The sequence below is a fragment of the Mastigoproctus giganteus genome, chromosome 4, assembly GCF_048544385.1.
Source record: "Mastigoproctus giganteus isolate SK-2022 chromosome 4, ASM4854438v1, whole genome shotgun sequence".
Classification (NCBI taxonomy): domain Eukaryota; kingdom Metazoa; phylum Arthropoda; class Arachnida; order Uropygi; family Thelyphonidae; genus Mastigoproctus; species Mastigoproctus giganteus.
The window spans coordinates 120,017,391-120,037,785 of NC_143578.1; the positions used below are offsets into that span (position 1 = coordinate 120,017,391).

The 20,395-nt window shown below is 35.2% G+C and overlaps 1 protein-coding gene across 2 annotated transcripts in view; it reads right to left on the reverse strand.

Moving 5' to 3' along the window:
• Nucleotides 1-284: 284 nt before the first annotated feature.
• Nucleotides 285-20,395, reverse strand: part of LOC150087024 (metaxin-1-like) — a 132,348-nt gene continuing 112,237 nt past the window's right edge. For both annotated transcript variants that reach the window (XM_090371753.1, XM_090371752.1), the window contains exon 9: nt 285-365. In XM_090371753.1, coding sequence (XP_090227879.1) covers nt 339-365 — 27 coding nt within the window. In that variant the 3' untranslated portion in view covers nt 285-338. The remainder of the gene's footprint in view (nt 366-20,395) is intronic.

A 20,395-nucleotide genomic window follows, 5' to 3' on the forward strand; every position in this document is an offset into this window, starting at 1 on the left:
TTATGTGAATTTAAGGTAAGGTTGGACTTAGGGTTGGACCAGATGAAATTAATTTTTTTTAAAGATTAATGTTGATTGTAATGTTGATTGTAATGCTGGCTATCTTCACAGATTTTCTCAAGAACAACAGTCCATAATTCTAGATAGCTGAGAATTTATATTAACCCTTTAAAAGTCCATCAATCTCAACTGTTCCTAATGATATGTTAAAATGAATTACTGAATTTTATAAATCACACCAAGACGAATTTAATACTTTCTGAATTTAATACTCAAAGAACACAGGCAAATCTCAATATACATCTTTCTAGAATAAATTTCTTTAGTTCATTTTTATTTTAATCTTCCTCTTCCACAATTTCTACCTGAGAGAGAGAGGGAGGGAGGGGAGAGGCAGAAAAAAGGCCAATCAGACTACAATGATATATAAAGACCAGAAAGCTACTTTACACTTCTTAAATGTCCATAACTCTTGGCTGAGGAGAGCCACACTTTAAATTAGTATACAATAATGTAACATGATGGGATTAGTGACCAGAGAGATGCATTTTGAATTTTCAAAAGTATATGCCATATTAGGAATGGGAATGTTAACAGGAGAGATTGCTTCTACAGGGATGGGATACACTTAAATAGAAAGGGTGCAAGAATATTTGCTGATATTCTTGAATTTTTTTTTTTTTTTGGCGATATGGGGACAAAAATCTTTTAAGTTTTGAAGTCATAATAAAAAAAAAAGTTCTGGCAGTTCAAAAAATTAGCAAATTTGTACAACTTCTTTTATCAAAACAAAGTTATCAACATCCCTCTTTGACACAATCCAAACATGCATTCTGCAATAATTATAATTATTTTAGTGTAATGCTGACAAATTATATTTAATATCCTTTATGGAACTCCACAATCAGCAGTCCAAATAATTACTCCAAGAAACATGCTTTGGAGGGTCCTGCTGATAATAGCCTCAAAATGTCTATCAGCTCTCTGCTGTATGGAGGGATTAGCATAATTACTGATACTGCATTTTGGTAATATAGGTACTACCAGCTATTTATAGCAACCTAGTACATGCTGGTACAATTTGCTGTACATGAGGATGTCAGTTTCTCTATTCAGAAGATATGGTCATTTAACAATGCTAAGTAACTTTTTGGGCATACTTTATACATAGAAAACAGTAAATGACAAGTTGTTTTCTAAGATAGGCATACAAGAAAATAAAGCTAAATTTACATTTGATGTATACCACTGCTTTTGCTGACACTAATTTAATGAAAAATATGAATCAAATGAAGTTCCCTCATTCCTGGTCATTATGCTTAACATTTTAATGTCTACTGCATTTGCAGAAGACTATGAACATTTATAATTCAGCAACTGAAAGCAAACATTGCTTTCATTAAGTGTAGATATCATGCATGTGACACTATAAGATTCAAAAAAAGTAAAATGCTGAGGATTCAGGTGAGCTATTTTTTTAATATTAATTAATTAATATCATGTTATTATTAATCAGAAAGCCAGAACAATTAAATATGGCACTATAAATTTACAAAATATACTGTTTAAGAAAAGTCCCAGTGAAATAATAACTTCTTTTGTTAATTCCAACACTTCTAATAATACAGAATTATTATAATCTCAACAAGACATTAATATTTATGAAATATATATTTGGACTAGAAATGCAGAGTAGATGTTGACACCAAGTGTGTGTGTAAAATGTGCCAGAAAAGGTGTGCACTCATGCTGGCCCACATATTTTGAGGATGAAAAACCTGGAATAACCTACACATGACTGACACTGACTAACTACAGCAAGGACTCGCTCAAGAAGACTCATCTGAGAGTCAGCTTCAGTTAAAAGTAGTGTTAAATTTTATCAACATAAATTTTTTTTTTTTTTTTTTTTTTAAGGGGCTCACATGAGACCCCTCCAGAACACCATTCCTCACATGAAAACTCCTTTAAGAATACGAATTCAAATATTTTCAAAAATGTGATAAGCATCTAAACCACAACACACTCTCTGAGAACTCCAGAGTAGATTGCTATCTCAGAGAGTTCACTGAGATTGTAATATTGTGAACATTGAAATATGTTCACAATAAAGAACTCAAATAAGATATAATAAAGCACACCATCACCATACTAAAATTAAAATATGGTTTTAGTAATTGCAAACTCCAGTGTTTCAAAGTGAGTTACTTCTTCCTCCTGACAGTCAGCTAGTAGTGCTGGATATCATAATATAGATACAATATTAAAATCTCAAAACAAAATACTGACAAGGGAAGTTACCTTTGTTAACTTCTTAGAAGTTAACAAAAGTAACTTCTGAGAAGAAAGGTGGATTATGAAAACAAAAGTAAAAATAGAAACCAAGAAAACTTCTGAGTGACAAAGAAATATAGAGCAATAAAGATTAATAGGAGTAGTGATTAAAAAAAACAGAGAAAAATATACAGAGGGTAATTCAAAATCCTGCTGCCGAACTTTAGGAGAGTATTGGAAGATTAATAATAAAGAAAAGTTTGTAAAAAATCTGAAATCTGAAAATACCTTCTAGTTGAGTTAAAATCACTTGAAATTTTGTTAGTCAAATAAAAGGCACCTAAATAATCTTTTCATTATTTATTTATTTATCATTGTGGTAGAACAAAGCAATTAGGACTTATACAAGCCACGTTGTGGCAAACTTTGAAAAGTGATATGTGAGGGGGGGGGAACTTTTTATTGGCTTCTCCAACACTGTTCATGAATGTAAGAGGGTAAAAGTAATTTTTGTGAGGTTATATTTAATCTGGGAGAGATTTGGTTTCTGACTTTGGATCATGTATCCTGAGGCTAATGAGAATTCCTAATTAGATACCACTTAGATAATTAGAATGAAAGTTTAGGACTACTCCAGTATCTGTAGCTTTCTGGTAGACTAGAGCAGTACTAATTTTTCAACTTGCAACCTCAAAGGTAAAGAAAATATGTTGATTTTGTGAGTTGTGAAATATGCATAACTGAAACAAAGTTTCTCTATTGTGAGCCCAGATACTGGACATGTTTCTAAAAAGTAGGCATATATTTTAGGCATGTACTGTAATTGGGATAGTATTAGCCATATAATGCAAGGAAGTCCCAGCCAAAAAAAAAAATGAATAATATAATATAATAAAATATCTATTTGATTCCCTCCTCACGTAGGTATCTAGTTAGTTAATCTCTGAATTTCCTAAGTCTAGCCTCAACCACCTAGGATGGCAACTTATTCCGGTAATTAATAACTCGCTGGCTAAAAGAAAACTTCCTGCAATCCAGTCTAAGCCTCTTCACTCTTAGACCCACCTTTATGTGTTAGCAATACTCTCTCCTGAGTTCAGTGATGCCTCATAATTAACCTTAATTATTCAATACACTCTCTTGCTGTATACCTCAAAATTACTGGTATATGCTGTCAACTCTAGGAGTCTTACTTGCTTTTAGACTTACAATATTACTAATAAATAATCTAAAATTTCAATATCACTAATTTCATGCTTTACAGCTTCACTCACAGTTTCCCCTCACCAGAAAAGGTCTTTCTTCTGTAACTGTTGATGCAAAGTACCTGTTCAATTCAACTGCAACATTAGGTTATCTAAGCCTTTCAGCTAATCTGATTCATTCTTCTCCTCTGTACTCACATGTGAGAAACTCCACTATGCTTTTTGCTTTCTTAGCCAGTGATTTCTCATAATTCAGCTTTGCCAGCTTAACCCTTTCTGTGGTACTACAGATCAATTTGTAGCTGTTATAGACTTCGGTACTTATTATTGTTCTGGAACTTTTCCAAGGTATCTTTTTTTGCTCTATTAAACTGGCTAGTTTATTATTCATCCATCTCAGAATCCTCCTCTTGCTGTATTTTTTAATGGCATATATGCATTCAAGGCTTCTGTGAATATAGCTTGAAAGGTATACCATAATCAAAGAAACAACTGTTCAAAGAAACAACTAATGTACAACTGCTCTGTGTGCTAGTTCGCCAATTGATAGAGGCCATGTAGCACCTTAAGCTGTCCTAATCTCCTTTCCTGAAATTAAAACTCATTCCTTTGCCTTTAACAACTGCTAACTCTCTCTCTCTCTCCTTCCCCTCATCATCCAACTTTGAACTCTGTGATGATTCCCTGCTAATTGTTCTTGTACTGTTAGCCTTAGAATGTCATCTGCCATGGGTGATGACTAGGTCTAGAATATTATTGAATATTCTAGAATTACTAATATTTTAAGGCAGAAAGCCTCAAACTATGACACTGGTTAATGCATTTACATCATTACTACATAGTTGAATTTTTTAGACAAACCAAAGTTTGTACAGTGGCATCATTATTGTAATATCGGGGAAAATAATGGAGCCACTGGTTAAAAATGCATTGCAGGATCATCTAGACAAGACTGCAGTAATAATTCAGACACCACATGGGTTTGTTAAGGGAAAGTCTTTGTCCGACAAATTCAATTGGATACTATGATGTGGTTACAAAGGAACTGGATGCAAAAAATAATTCTGATATCATATACTTGGATTTCAGGAAAGCGTTGACACTGTTGCATATGGAAGACTACTGTATAAACTGGGAACAGTATGATATTAAGGGCAAGCTGCTACAATGGTTAAGTGGGAGAAGACAGAGTGGTAATCAATGGACACTGCTCTTCGTGGACTAATGTTATTAGTGGTGTCCCCCAGGGTTCGGTGTTGGGCCTACTTTTTTTTTTTTGATTTGGTAGTTGTTGGCGCATCGGCTTCTGTGGCCATATTGCACCTCCCAAGGTTTTTGCAGTACTTTGATCCAAGCCCGAGGCGGGAATCGAACCCGCGACCTTTGGGTTGCCAGGCAGGTACTTTACCCACTCGACTAGCCCGGTCGGCTTGGGCCTACTGTTGTTTTGTATATTTATCAATGACATTGATAAAGGTATATCAGGCTTAATATCCAAGTTTGCAGATGATACTAAGGTTAGAAGGGTTGTTAATGACAGTAATGGCAGTGTGCTACTTCAACAGGATCTAGAAAAGTTGGGCAAATGGGGCAACTGAAGTTTAACACTGACAAATGCAATACTGCATATGGGTAAAAGTAACCCCAAAGAAATGTACCAACTGTGTGATACTACACTTAGGCTTGTAGAAAATGAAAAAGACCCAAGAGTAACTGTGCAGTCAGATATGAAATTTTCTGAGCAGTGCACACCAGCTGCCAGAGCAGGTCATGGGATATTATAAATTATATACAGGAATTTTGCCAGTAGGTGAAAGGCTATGTTTATCCCTTTGTATAAGGCAGTGGTCAGGCCACGCCTTGAGTACAGGTCTGGAGGTCTCATTTTAGGAAGGATATAGAGTTGATTGAGCAATTACAGAGTAGGGCAACGAGATTGGTGAGGGGAATGAAAGGATAGTCTTACAAAGAAAGGCTTAAGTTATGCAAATTGCAGCATCTGGAGACTAGGCCCCTGCGAGGTGATCTGATTGAGGTGTATAAGGCCTTGAATGGATTGAGCAGGCTCAATTCTGATGTGATTCTTCCTCTTGTTCTGATTATGAATCTGAAGGGACATAAATTCAAACTGAGGAAAGACAGTTATAGAATAGATGTGTGGAAATTTGCCTTTAGCCAGCGGGTAGTTGATTGCTGGAACAAATTTCCATCTGTCGTTGTGGAAGTTGACAGCTTAAATAAATTCAAGGAGGAACTGGAGAAATGTTTAGAGGGAATGGATGTGTGAAATTGTTTTTTTTTGGCTGATGCTATACAAGCTTGCTTTCTTGCCCTTCACGAGTTGCCCTCCTTATACTCCACATTTTATACTCCACACTAGCACTTCTTCATTAGTGGAGGCGACTGTTACTTATTTTACTTATGTTACTGTTTTGAAGCTATCTGGTTTCTGATTGGGTAGGTACTGAGAGATATAAGGGTAGACAACCCAGTTGTGACTTATTTACACAATATGAGAGAGGCCAAAGGACTAATAATATTTTAGGGCAGATAGCCTCAGAACTATGCAAAATTCAAACTATGACATTAGTTAGTGCATTTTCGTTGTTGTTACTCCTAATTCTTCAGTGTATCAGCCTTTCGGCTGGTTTGCCCTTTTGATGAGCTGTCTCAATTTCTCGCTGTCTTGTGCTAGGTGAAGCCCAAGTTTCCTTCAGAATTGCATTTATGATGGTATTTCTTGGTCTTCCTTGTTTTTCTTTTTTTCTAGTATTTTGCCTTCTAGCACATCCAGTAGCATTCCTCTATGCCTCAGGGTGTGTCTGATCCATTGTAGCCATTGTCTTCTATTTCTTCTTAGCAGTTCTCTTTCTTTCTACACATTGTAACATCAAGTTAACTCATTTTTTCTGTTTAGCTAATCTTTTCCATTCTCCACCAGCACCATATTTCAAACGTCTCTAGATTTTTCAAACTGGTTTTGTTTAATGTCCATGTCTCTGCTGAATACAATGCAATTGACCAAATATATGTTTTCATAATTCTTTTTCTTAGATCTAGTGACATATTTCTTTGGCTTAGTAAAGAGATTTTACCTCTAAATGCTTGTTTTGCCATTGCAATTCTTGAACCAATTTCATTGTGGCAGGATGTATCTTACATTATAATCTGTCCTAGATATTTAAATTTTGTAACCTGCTCTATTTTTTCACCATCAATTTCAATGTGAAATTGTTTTTTACTTATCATCATAATCTTTATTTTATTTGTATTAATCTTCATTTCATATTTCTTAACTTTCTTGGTTAATTGTTTTAGCATATTGGATAACATTCTTGGGCTACCTGCAAGGATTACCTGATCGTCTGTAAACTTAATTGCGCATACCGAAAACAACATACTCAATGTATGTTGGCATGACTACTACTACTGGATGAAGTGTACTAAGGAAATGATCCATACAACTTTTTTAAATTGTACATCTTTTTTATAAGTGTATTGTATTTTTTTTACTGTGTATAAAATGTATTAGGTTTAAACTGTAAAAGTGATAAATATGTACAATAGATGATCTCTTAACCTACCTCCACTTAACTAAGCTTAACTGATGCTCTCTTAAAATCATATAGTTTGATGCCTGCAGCACACTACAGTGTGCCATGGGCACTGGTTCATATGCTTGTGATTGGTGTAGGATACCAAGCCTACCCATTGAGTTGTGTTTCCTGAGAGGTCCACTGTGTTTGTGTTCCAAACCATGTTTCACAAGTAAGATTATTTATTGTAATTACAGTACATAAATTAATGATATATGGGCAAGAAAAGAAAGTTGTTGCTTCTATGAAAACTAAGTTAGATGCTCTGGAAATACTTCATAAAAATGAGTCCTTAAAAATTGCTGTTGAATTAGGTGTCAGAAAGACATCTGTAAAAGATTGAGGAAAAAAAAATCCAGAAGATTGTCTACTGTTTGTTTCACAAAAATTGTTAAGTTCTCCTTCCATTTTAAATAAACCAAAATTAGAGATAGCAAACAATGCATTATGGCAGCGTTTCTCAACCTGTGTTCCATGAGAAATCGTAATTAATAATTAAAAAAAAATAAAATATAACACCACTTTTGTATCATTATAATTTTTAACATAATTTTTTTTTTGGTTATTAATATTCTGGCATAGACTAATAATCAAATAGACCATGAACACTTTATTTTGGAGGGCTTTTGCATAGAGAAGTATGCAGAGAGGTAATGACATCTACAAAAAAGTAGCAATGTAATTATCTAATATGCCATTGTTATGCGATTTAGTCTTGGGTATGCAGGTTGAAGGAGAGGGGAAGCGACCCGATATCATAGCTAAACTCACTTCCTTGTATAAATTTGTTCTTTTTGATAATTATTAGTATTTCAAAATATTATTATTAAAATAAATAACCATGGATTTGTGGTTGAAAAAAGTAACTTTAAAACAAAAAGCAAATGCTTTTAGTATTGCAACTGTGGTCAATGAAAATGAACACAATATTGTCACACTTCAAAGTGAGGATGAACAATCACAGCATTTTGTTCCCCAAAAATCCGAAGTGAAAAAACAGGAACCAACTAATAAAAAGACCAAAACGAAACTATGATGAGAGTTATTTGAATTTCAGCTTTACATGTGTTGGAAATAAAGATGCTCCTGATGCAAGTGTGTCATATATAACAAAATATTAACAAACAGTTCTTTAGCTCCCACTAAACTTGTGTTTCATAAGTGTTTCATGAATATGTTGTGAGATGAAAAGAGTTCCGTAAATATATTGTGAGATGAAAAGTGTTCCTTGACTAAAAAAGTTTGGGAAACACTGCATTATAGATGTGGTTTATGCAAGAATTAAAACACGAAACTCCAATCATTCATCAAAAGATTGACAATGCAGAAAGTTATGTCATGGTATTAATATACAAGGGGTGATCATTTAATTTGTGGACTGGTGCAAGATCTTATCTTAATTTTCATTGTATGAATCTACTGTGGATTTCTCCATCTCGAAATACTTTCCTTTGAACTTTACACACTTTTGCCACTGTCATACTTATGCATTAAATGTTTCTTGCAAGCCATTTTTCGAAAGACTGCGAAGTTCTTTTGTTGTGGCTCTGCAAGCATTGTTGTTGAACGCAAAACACTTGCCTTTCAGAGCTTTCTCCAGATGTGGAAACAGGAAGAAATCACACAGGACTAAGTCCAGTGAATAAAGGGGATGTGGCAATGATGTGTCTACACAATGTTAGCCATATGGAGCCTGGCATTGTCTTGATGGAGAAACCACTTCACACCGGAAAGTTCTTGACATTTCTCATGAACAGGAAGCAGACTCTGAGAACCGCAGAGTATGCTTCCTTATTCATAGCTGTTCTACAAGGCACAAAATGTGTAATAAGAATGCTTTTTACGTAAAAAAACAAAACAAGAATTGCTTGTTTGTCAGATGAATGAGAAGCTCGAAATTTCTTAGGTATTGGTGAATCAGAATGCCTCTACTCACTCGACTGTTGTTTTGTCTCTGGATCATAGTGAAAAATCCAAGTTTCATCACAAGTCACTATTCGATTTAAGTTTTGACCATGTGTTTCAAAATGATCAATCATTTCTTTGCACAAGTATTCTTCGCTGTTTTTGTTCTGGAGTCAAATTATGTGGAATCCAGCAGGCACAAATTCGCGACATTTTCGGGTAATCTTTCACAATATTGTGAGCACTACCGTATGAAATGGACATTCTAACAGTTAATTCAAAAAGTGTAATTTGCCTGTTTTCATCCAAGATTTCCTGAGCTTTTGCTATTTGCTCAGGAGTTGTTGAGGAGAAAGGCTGACCAAGTCTTGCATTATCTGCAACAGACTCACGGCCTTCACTCAATTGCTTGTGCCATTTAAATATGGCTGTCCTACCAAGACACTCATTACCATAAGCTTCATTCATCTCTTTAACTGTTTCTGATGCATTTAAGCCCTGTCTGACATAATAACGAATCATATATCACCGTTCAATCTGTATGTCCAACATGATACTTGCCTCAGAATGATCGTCAGTGACAAGCGGCTAAACACTAGCTTGACAAGTACTGGCATGCACACACAGTTTGCTCAGTAGCAATCAGGGAGAGCATCTGCATCTCTAGGGGCAATTATGGAAAGTTCATGCAATAAACATAAAATTTTGCACCAGTCTGCAAATTAAATGATCGCCCCTTGTATATTGAGTATTAGCAGGCAGAGATTATCCATTGATCAGCATGCTGCTCAAAAATTTATAGGAGATTTAAGCTTACTTATCAACAGAGAAAAATTGATTTGATACAATTTTTCAAATCAATTTTTCTCTACAATATGGATGAAATAGTTCTAAATTATAAGATGTCACAATCAAAAATTATGGTAAAAAAAGTGGAACATCTGCAGTACCAGGATACAAAAAATCCAAAAAGAGAGAGAGACAATCAAGATAGATACCTGCAGCAATGCAACTATAACTCACAAATTTTCACTTTCAGTTTTTGATAAATTAACTAATTCTAGAATTTTCAAAATATATAAATATTACTACCACTCACAAAAATCAACATGGATGGACTCTGCATTATTCAAAGAATAATTTTTACCCCATGAAATTGTATTTCTTCTGTAAAGAAACACTTTAAGAAAATAAACTTAACCCGAAAAGGCTGTTCTCTTTCTGGATAATGCTCCTTGACGTCCTAATTATGAGGAACTCAAAAGAAGGACACATAAAAGCCTTATTTTTATCATGGAAAATAACACCCTTTATCCAGCTTATCGATCAAGTAGTTCTAGAGTCCAAAAAGATGACACAGCCAAAAGTTTGAGTCCAATTTTATAAAAAAAACAGAAGACACCAATATAGGTCTTATAATATTCACTAAAAGTCATCAATATCAAAGATCTGTTTACAATATAACATTAGCAAGGAACAAAATTCCAAGTTCAACATTTACTAAATCCTGGAGAAAACTTTGTCCCAAACTATAAGATAATAAAGAACATAGTTTATTAGCCAATAAACTGTTTTTTGGTTTTTTTTTGGTTTTTTTAAATTGATGGTTGCAAAGATTTACAGCAAAAAGACACAACAGTGTTTTTCCAACAAATTTATGATGGTTGGAAAATCAAATTACAGACTATGCATAAATCATATGGATCACAGAATCATACATCACAGAAACAGATGGTTCTAAACACGAAGGGAATGAATCATATCCAGGTCAAAAACACTCTAGATACAGATTTACATTATATTGAACAACACTGTTGTTTTTTGATTCGAAAACAATAATGTGATGTCTATAAAAAACAAGTGGAGGAACTATGCTGAAAAAATTAAAATGTTTCCCATCTTTTTTTCATCTCCATTCATCTCATCTTCTCATTTCATTTGATTTGATTTATCTTGTCTCATATTTTTCTTTTTTTTTTAATAGATGAAAATTACTGATTTATTTAAATAAATGTATATATACAGGGTTGTCCATAAGTAAGGAAAACATTTTGAATAACTACTGATGCAAATATGTATAAGTTATTTGAAAAATATAGTTTATACATTATTTTTAAGGTATTAGAAAACGAAATGCACAAGGCATAATTCCTTACAGGTAATTAACTATATAATATCAGTGTAGATGCACCATAGTTAACCCATAAATTTAAACTACGTATGTAGTGTAAAAGGCATCGTTTTAATTCTATCTCATATTGTGCGTGCCTTCACACATAATGCACATGCCTTGTGCATTTCGTTTTCTAATACATTATTACCAACACCCTTTGGCATCTCTCATATTGTGGAAATAACTTTGCTACTGTGATGGCATGTTGCATTACCAGGGTACCTGCCTGCCCACTGATGATGAAGCCCACTAACTTCGAAATGATGGTCTGGGTGGTGGTACCCTCCGAAAATAAATAACAGTAGTCTTCTCTACTAGAGAAGCGTTATTTATTTGAAGTAGTGCAATATCAGCTATCTCGTTGTGAAGGCACCCACAGTATGAGATACAATTAAAACTGATGATGAAGCCCACTAGCTTCGAAACGATCGTCTGGGTGGTGGTATCCTCTGAAAAAAAAAAAAAAAAAAATAACAGTAGTCTTCTCTAGTAGAGAAGCGTTATTTATTTTAAGTAGTGCAATACCAGCTATCTCATTGTGAAGGCACCCACAATATGAGATACAATTAAAACGATGCCTTTTACACTACATACGTAGTTAAAATTTATGGGTTAACTATGATGTATCTACAGTAAGTCCCTGACATACATAAGAGATACGTTCCAGGACTTCTTGCATAAGTCGAGTTTTACATAACCCAGGAATGAATAATAAAATATTGCTACTATATTCCTGATATGCCAAAATTACAAAAACCACGTTATATCCTCAGAAGAATGAAGAAAAATAGTTATATATTTTTTTTTATATATTAGTTATATATTTTTAATTAGTTCAATTAAAAACTTTATCTGGAGACAGTGGTGGAGTAGCACATAAGAAAAGAAAACATAAAAGTAAAAATGAACACATATTATTGTGCTGTAAAAACTGATATATATTTCGTAGCCTTGGTTATTATAGTTGACTTTGTCGGTGCCGATTCCTTCACCGCTTCTCATATTCTGTCTGTCTTTTATTATTGTGCTCACTGTCGACACTGACAAATCTAAATTCCGCATGATACTTGTTAATATTTGACCATTTTCATACGTCCTTATTGTTTCAATTTTCTGATCCAAATCAATCGTTTTCCTTTTCTTGGTATATTTACTAGTACCACTGTCACCTATTCTCCTAGTCAGCACCATGATAACGGTCAAATGAAATTTTCTGTAAAGAACTTCATAGGGTTAAGGCAGAAACACTATTATCACCTCATGCGAGCTCACATGTTCATATTTTACTAAAGCACATTTCTGAAGGTCACCATCATAAAACAATAAAAACAATTTGCAGTTTCTGGTTTATTGGGCTTTTCTGTTAGTGTAATCTTTTAAAAATGAGTAGTAAACTTGATCTTATTGCATTTGCGATATTACCAAAAGCTGGAATTCTGTGGGTTTATACATTATTATAGTGAAATGTGTATCCCCCTTCACTGAAATCTGTAATATAAAAAACATAAAATTTCAGAATCTTCTCTTCATTTCTATTTTTTAATCTTTGTAAATTTGTTACTCTGTATCTCACTTGTGCAATTCATGCATGCCGTGTTCGTTGTTATTGATTGCTTATTTTTTTTTTTTTTTTTACTGTTTTAAATTTTACGATCCTAAAAAAAAAAAAATTTTGAGTGAAAAAATTTTGACGTAAATCTGAATTTATGTAACTCAGGGATTTACTGTATATTTCAGAATAATTTGAATCTTACTGAAGTACATCAAATGTACTTCAGTAATATTCCTAAACTTTTCACTAATGATATATTAAGGTGTCAGATGCAATATAATGTTATGTTTAAAAAGACAGACAAGATTTTCTCTATATTATACAATTTAGAAATGGCAACACGTTTGCTTTACGTACTGTATGTAGGTGAAATTTTTCGATTTCAAGTGACAGGATGTGATGCAATCAGACATTACTGTTACAGCCTAGCAGGATCTCTGGCAGCACCCCATAAGCAAACATTAATATTTCTACAACAAACCTTATGGATATTCACACTGAGTGGGATAAAGACCATAAATAGTGTTACAGTTTATTTGTGCAGTAATAATTTAGTAAATGAAATAATGGAATAAATATAGACCATTAATATTCTAGTACAGTTTATTTGCAAGGAAAACATTTGATGAAACTTCAAACATACAAGCTAAGCTAAACCTGCTTATACACCCACAGTAAAGGTACATTACATCTGGCTTAAGGAACTTGAAGAGAGTGCATGTTGTCATTGTCAGCATCAGCTTGGAGTCAGACATCTGAAGATGGGCCAGGAACAGAGTTCACAAGTAGTGAAGCAGCTCTACAACAATTGACCTTTTTAAAGACTTCTTCCAGTGTTATCTGTCTCATTAACATTGTTTTATGTCTAAGCAGTCTCTCTTTAATTGAGTAAACTACCATAATCTCTTGCTCACTGATAAATACACATTGTTTCAAGACCATCAATTAACTGATCACATATTTTCACCTGTGTTCACAATGAATCATCATTGCTATTATCCTCATACTAAACTTGATTTAACACCATTTCAGCAATTATCCCGTCGCTCAATGAATGCACAACAGGTGCATCATTATCAATGTTCAGCACTTCTTCAATGTTAGCTTTCTCTATCTTATATACACTTTCATATGATAAACCTTTGGCATAACTAAAGAGGTATGATATCATCTTCTTTTCCTTAGTGACACTCTTCAAAGTCGTCATCTGCAGGTTCATCTTCATCAAACATTGTTGCAGATCAAAGTCCCTGCCAAGCATTTGTTAATGTTGGTTTATTAACATTGCTCCAAGCATTAGCAACTGTATATGTGACATCCTTAACACTGAACTCTTTCAGGATGCCTTGGATTCCTACCTCTGTTAACTGCATTAAGCATACAGTTAAAAAAAAAATGCCTTTTTATTGGCTCTACATGGAGCATAAAATTCCTTGGTCACAAGGCTGTATTAAAGATGTCACATTGGTTAAAAAGTAAATGCTGAAAACATTACTTTTCACAAAAATTTCAATGGGGGGGGGGGATGTGTCTAGAGACAATAAAATTATACAATTTTCTTCCAATCCAGCTTGCCTGCAGGGAGTTGTACCACTTTTACAAAGTGGTTATTGAACCAGTCAGAAAATATTTCTCTGGTTGTCCATGCTTTTTTGTCAGCATAATAATGTACAAGCAAGTTATATACACCTTCCAAACATCTTGGATGTTGTCTTTTTCCAATCACTGCCAACTTTAACTTGGGTGTGTGTGTGTGTGTGCCACAAGTATTGGCACACACAAGAACAGTCAACCTGTCCTTGGCATCTTTAACACCTGTTAGTGCTCTCTCATCAGCCATGTTAGCATTTTTATAGGAACATAGCACCAGTAAAGAGATGTTTTAACAGCATTGTAATTTTGCTCAGAACCAAAGTTTTCATCAGATATTATTTTGGCAAATTCATCAATGCAATTTTCAGCTGCTTCACGATCAGCAGGACATTATTCACCCCAGATTTTCAGATATTTAACATCATGATGCTTCTTAAATTTCTGCAGACAACCTTCTGAATATTCACTCACCTTCAATGTTCAGTTCTTCATAGTATATTCTGGCTACCTCTGGAAGGAAAACATATTCATTCATATGTTTTCCTTCCAGAGATAGTGGAATATTCATTCCACATTCTTCATTCCATTCTTTCAGCACAGTCAAAATTTTCATTTTTATCCAGTTTTATGCAGTTTTCCTATTTTTTGTTAGTTTATGGTCATCACTGTCAGCATAAAACTTCAACAAATCATCTTTTTGTTTCTTTAAGTTATATATGGTGGTAGTTCCCACATCATATTCTTCGGTAAGATACCATAAAGACAAGCCACAATCAAGACTACAATAACTCCGCTTTCTGCACTATCTATAATGAGAAATGCATCCTTTTCTTCTTACTTTTATCCATAGGGCTATCTGCAGCTCTTTTTGACATTTTTACAGTGCAATTAAATCCACAATCGCAAAAAAATCAGAGTAGCAGATGAACGCGACTGGTAGTAATGCTGAGACAACTGATCATGCTATCAGGTTGAGCACGCTGAATTCTGATGGGATCCTTCCACTTGTTCAGATTACGAACCTATGGGGGCATAAATTCAAATTAAGAAAGGACAGATGTAGAATAGATGTGCGGAAGTTTGCCTTTAGCCAGCGGGTGGTTAATTGCTGGAACAAACTTCCATCTGTCGTTGTGGAAGTTGATAGGTTGAATAAATTTAAGGAGGAACTGGTGTGATTTTTTTTTTTTTTTTTTTTTTTGGCTGATGCTGCATAAGCTCATACACTTGCTTTCTTGCATCACATGCCACTACTACTACTATGCTACATCAACTTGCTTAATGTATTTACACATGCGAGGCAGTATAAGCACACGGACAGGAAACAAACATTTTCAAATTTTATTCATTTGTGATCTTTGATAAGATATTGTTAACATATATATTTCTTAATTATGTATATTAGTGTCATTCAAGAATTTATAAATTACTATTTATATTAAAAATAATCTTTGTTACTTATTTTTGTCTAATGTTGAAAACATTAAAGTTTTATAATTAATAAAAATATTTTTTATCGCCAAAATTTTTAAATTTTAGAAAAGACACAAATGTACAATTCTCTAAAATCAGTATTTAATAAATATTTGAAACTTTCACTAATTAATCATTGTCATAATGTGGCGATGTAGACAATGTAAAATGCAACTGATGTCTCTCACCTGCTTGGGTCATGTTGTGCACACGAATGCCATGCCACAAAATAACTTTTGATTATCAGAGCTTTTCAAATTTCAGATAAGGGATCATGGCCAAAAACCATTCAGCAAATTGCAGTCTTCTGTCTGGGTTGTCCTCATTCGAAGATTATAGTAGCATGGGATGATAAACCTTGTATTTAAGTTCCTTTATGATTCTGTTTAACATGTTCACTGCATCTGATGCAGTGATCTGATGCATATAAGCTTTTATCTGATGCATATAAGCTTTGAAAAATTGCCCAGCGCCATAATGCATATCCAACGATGAGCCAAAACATTATGACCACTTACCTAATATGATGTTGGTCCTCCATGTGCGGCCAAAACAGCTCGTACCCGGGGAAGCATGAATGCTACAAGATTTCTAAATGTGTCTTGTAGTATCTGGTACCAACACATAACCAGCAGATCCTTTAACTCCTGTAAGGTCCATGGTTGAGATGCTGCAGATCAGAGTTGCTGTTCCAGCACAAACCACAGATGCTCAATGGGATTGATGTCTGGGGAATTTGGAGGCCAGGGCAAAACCTGGAAGTCTTCCTCATGTTCCGCGAACCAGTCTTGAACGATCCGGGCGGTGTGGCAAGGCACATTATTCTGCTGAAAGACGGCACCGCCAGAGGGGAAGATTGTTGCCATGAAAGGGTGTACCTGGTAGCAATGATGTTTAGGTAGGTGGTAGATGTCAGAGTACCCGGCACACAGATGACTGGACTCAGGGTATTCCAGCAGAACATTGCCCAAAGCATGACACAGCCGCCACAGGCTTGTTTTTGTCCACGGTGCATCCAGGCACCATCACTTGCCCAGGTAAATGAGGCACACATACCCGGCCATCCACATGGTGCAACAGGAAACGTGATTCATTGGACCAGACGACCTTCTTCCAATCACTCAAGTTCCAGCTTCGATGCTCGTGTGCCCATTGTAGGCACTGTCGCGGTGAACCGTGGTTAGAATGGGCACTCAGAGCGGCCTGTGGCTACGCAGTCCCATTTTCAACAGAGTTTGATGTACCGTGTGTTGTGACACATTACTCCCATCAGCAGCATTCCAATTACTGGCTAGTTTTGCCACAATCGCCCTTTTGTTGCCACGTACCATCCGGGAGAACCTTCACTCACCTCAAGCATCAATGAGCCGTGGTCGTCCAACACTTCGCCGGCAGTTCGTGGGTTTTCACTCCTCGGACCACTTTTGGTAGGTACTAACCACAGCTGACCGTGAGCATCCCACCAGCCGTGCAATTTCAGATATGCTCTGACCCAGTTGTCTGGCCATTACAATTTGGCCTTTGTCAAACTCGCTTAAGTCAGCTGCCTTTCCCATCTGAAGAACAAGAGTAACATTGATTAACGAAGCTCAGTATTAGGTGCTTTTTATACTGTGTCCTGACTTGTACATGTGCCGTACTTAACCTGCAGTTGCTGCAATTTGCATAACTCGCTGGTCATAATGTTTTGGCATTACTGGATATTTGTCCAATAATCGTCCTTTTGTTGCCACATACCATCCGGGAGAGCCTTCACTCACCTCGAGCATCAATGAGCCATGGTCATCCAACACTTCGGCGGCAGTTCATGGGTTTTCCCTCATCAGACCACTTTCGGTAGGTACTAACCACAGATGACCGCGAGCATCCCACCAGCTGTGCAATTTCAGATATGCTCTGACCCAGTTGTCTGGTCATTACAATTTGGCCTTTGTCAAACTCGCTTAAGTCAGCTGCCTTTCCCATCTGACGAACAAGAGTAATACTGATTAACGAAGCTCAGTATCAGGTGTTTTTTATACCATGTCCTGACTCGTACATGTGCCATAGTTCACCTGCAGTTGCTTCAATTCAATTTGCATAATGACTCGCTGGTCATAATGTTTTGGCTCATTGATGTAGGTGGCCAGTCTTAAGCAGTGAGCATATGGGTGATGTAAAAGTGAAGGCACGTGCAATTAATTGTTTGATTCTGTCGGATATCATCCCATGCTGATCGAACTCTGAGGTACAATAGACTGCCAAAATAATAGCACCCCAAATAACGGCACATTGAGATTGGATGTTTACATACACACAGATGTCTCGCAGTGCTGGGGAAAAACACACACACACACACACACACACACACACACACTGGCAAGTCACATGATTACTTTGTTTAAATTTGCCGTTTTCAACATGAATTCTGTACTGATATCACGGATTATACCGCTGTTTTACATTTATTTTTAATTAAAAACCCCTCATTATGGCTCCTAAAGTTAATAAACCTCATACAGAGAAGAAAAGAAGACCATTAAAGCTTAGTGACAAACTTGATATAACAATCGAAAATAGAAGGGGTGTAAATAGGAGTGTATTAATGGCAGAATATAACATTGGATCATCAATATGTTTATGTTTTTTATGTTCAGTTAATAAAATTGCATTCTTAATCTCTCTATTTCTTATTTAGTCTCATTATTTCTGCATTAAATATATTAAAAATAAAACTTTCTAGATAAGGGAAAAATCAAAATAATGGCATATGGAATCCCCGAAAGTGCAGTTATTCTGAAAGTCTACCGTATTAGCAACAAAGCTTTGTTTCTGTTTAAAGCTTGGTACACATTTTTATTTGTTTTTTTTCTTGTCTTGAGGTTAATTTTTGTACATGGAATAAAATTTTGATAAAATTTTGAGCTTTATTTCAATTTACTACTCAGCTCAAAAGTAAGTGTTTGCTTTTAGCTATGAACTGGAGAGTTTTACATTTCAACTATTATTTATGAATTTCTGGGATGATGTTATTTCTAAACAGTGAAAATTACAGAACATTTAATGCATTCCCTCAAATATAGAGGGTAGGGAATGTGTTAAGCTTGTTTTATGTATTTTAAGTTTCAGACTTCTCTTTCTTTGAGTTTTTTTTTTTATTTATTTTTTTATTTCTTTCAATGTCCTCTCTTAAAATTTCCCAATTGGCAGATGTCTTTGAGATATGAGGTCGACTATGAAATGTTTTGCAATGAAGTTCCCACTTCATCAAGCTTCTTCACAATTTGCTTTATGGTCTTTACTGTGAGTGGTTTTTGTCCAAAACATTTCTTGAACTGGCATATTTCTGCAGCATTTTCATAATTTTCATCTAATTTAAGGTCCATCCAGTACTCAAGACAATGGTGAGGCCACACCTCGAGTACTGCGTACAGGTCTGGAATTCTCATTTTAGGAAGGCTGTAGAGTTGCTTGAGTGAGTACAGAGAAGGGCAACAAGATTAGTGAGAGGAATGAAGGGGTCCTCTTATCAGGCTTAAGTTCTGCAAATTGCAGCATCTAGAGACTAAGCTTGAGGTGATAAGGCCTTGAATGGACTGAGCAGGCTCAATTCTGATGGGATTCTTTCTCTTGCTCAGATTACAAACCTGAGGGGGTATAAATTCAAATTAAGGAAAGACAGAGGTAGAACAGATGTGTGCCTTTAGCCAGAGAGTAGTTGATTGCTGGAACAAACTTCCATCTGTTGTTGTGGAAGTTTATAGCTTAAATAAATTCAAGGAGGAACTGGACAAAATTTTTGAGGGGATGATGTGTGAAATGTTTTTTTTATTTTTTTGGCTGATGCTGTATAATCTTGTTTTCTTACATCAAATGTCTCTTCTACTACTACATTGTTAAATGAAACTGATGCTTTGCACTTACACATACAAAAAAAAATAAATAAATAAAGGGTTTAAAAGTTACACATAACAGAGAGAATAGCTTGTACTCTTCCACACAAACTCTATATAACAGGGGCATTTGAAGTTTGTGGGCCGAGTATGAAAGGGTAGTGGTACAATTTTAAATTTCTGTACTTAATGTATAACACTGCAAATATAACTCACCAAGTTTTATGCAGTTTCAATAACATCTTTTTTTCAATTACAGGTCCTGAAGTCAACAAAATTGTGTGAATCAGGAAAGATGGACAAAATCGGTTCTTGTGCAATCATCCAATACATGGGGAAAAAAGGGACCAATGTCACAAGCAATTCAAAAGAAATATGTTTACAAAACTGCGGAAGGATGCCTTTCCTATTTCATGGGCAGTGGAATTTAAATGAGGGAGGGAGAACCTGGAAGATGACCCATACTGTGGAAACTTAAATCAGTAATTTAATTCTGGATGATTGATTTGAAAGAGTAATGAACCAAGCTGAAAGAAAAACATTAGTTGGCTTCAGTAAGCAAATTACTGAGAAATAAGAAAGATCCAAATTTCAAAATAATAGGTGAAAACAAACTGATTAAATTTCAAAAGTTGGATTGCAGTATGAACTTATTGGCAGAACCTTATGCAGGATCTGGTGGTGAGAGATTGACCAGTGGCAGTTCAGCACATTACCAGCATCTTGGCCATCTCATCCGAACATGCATACCA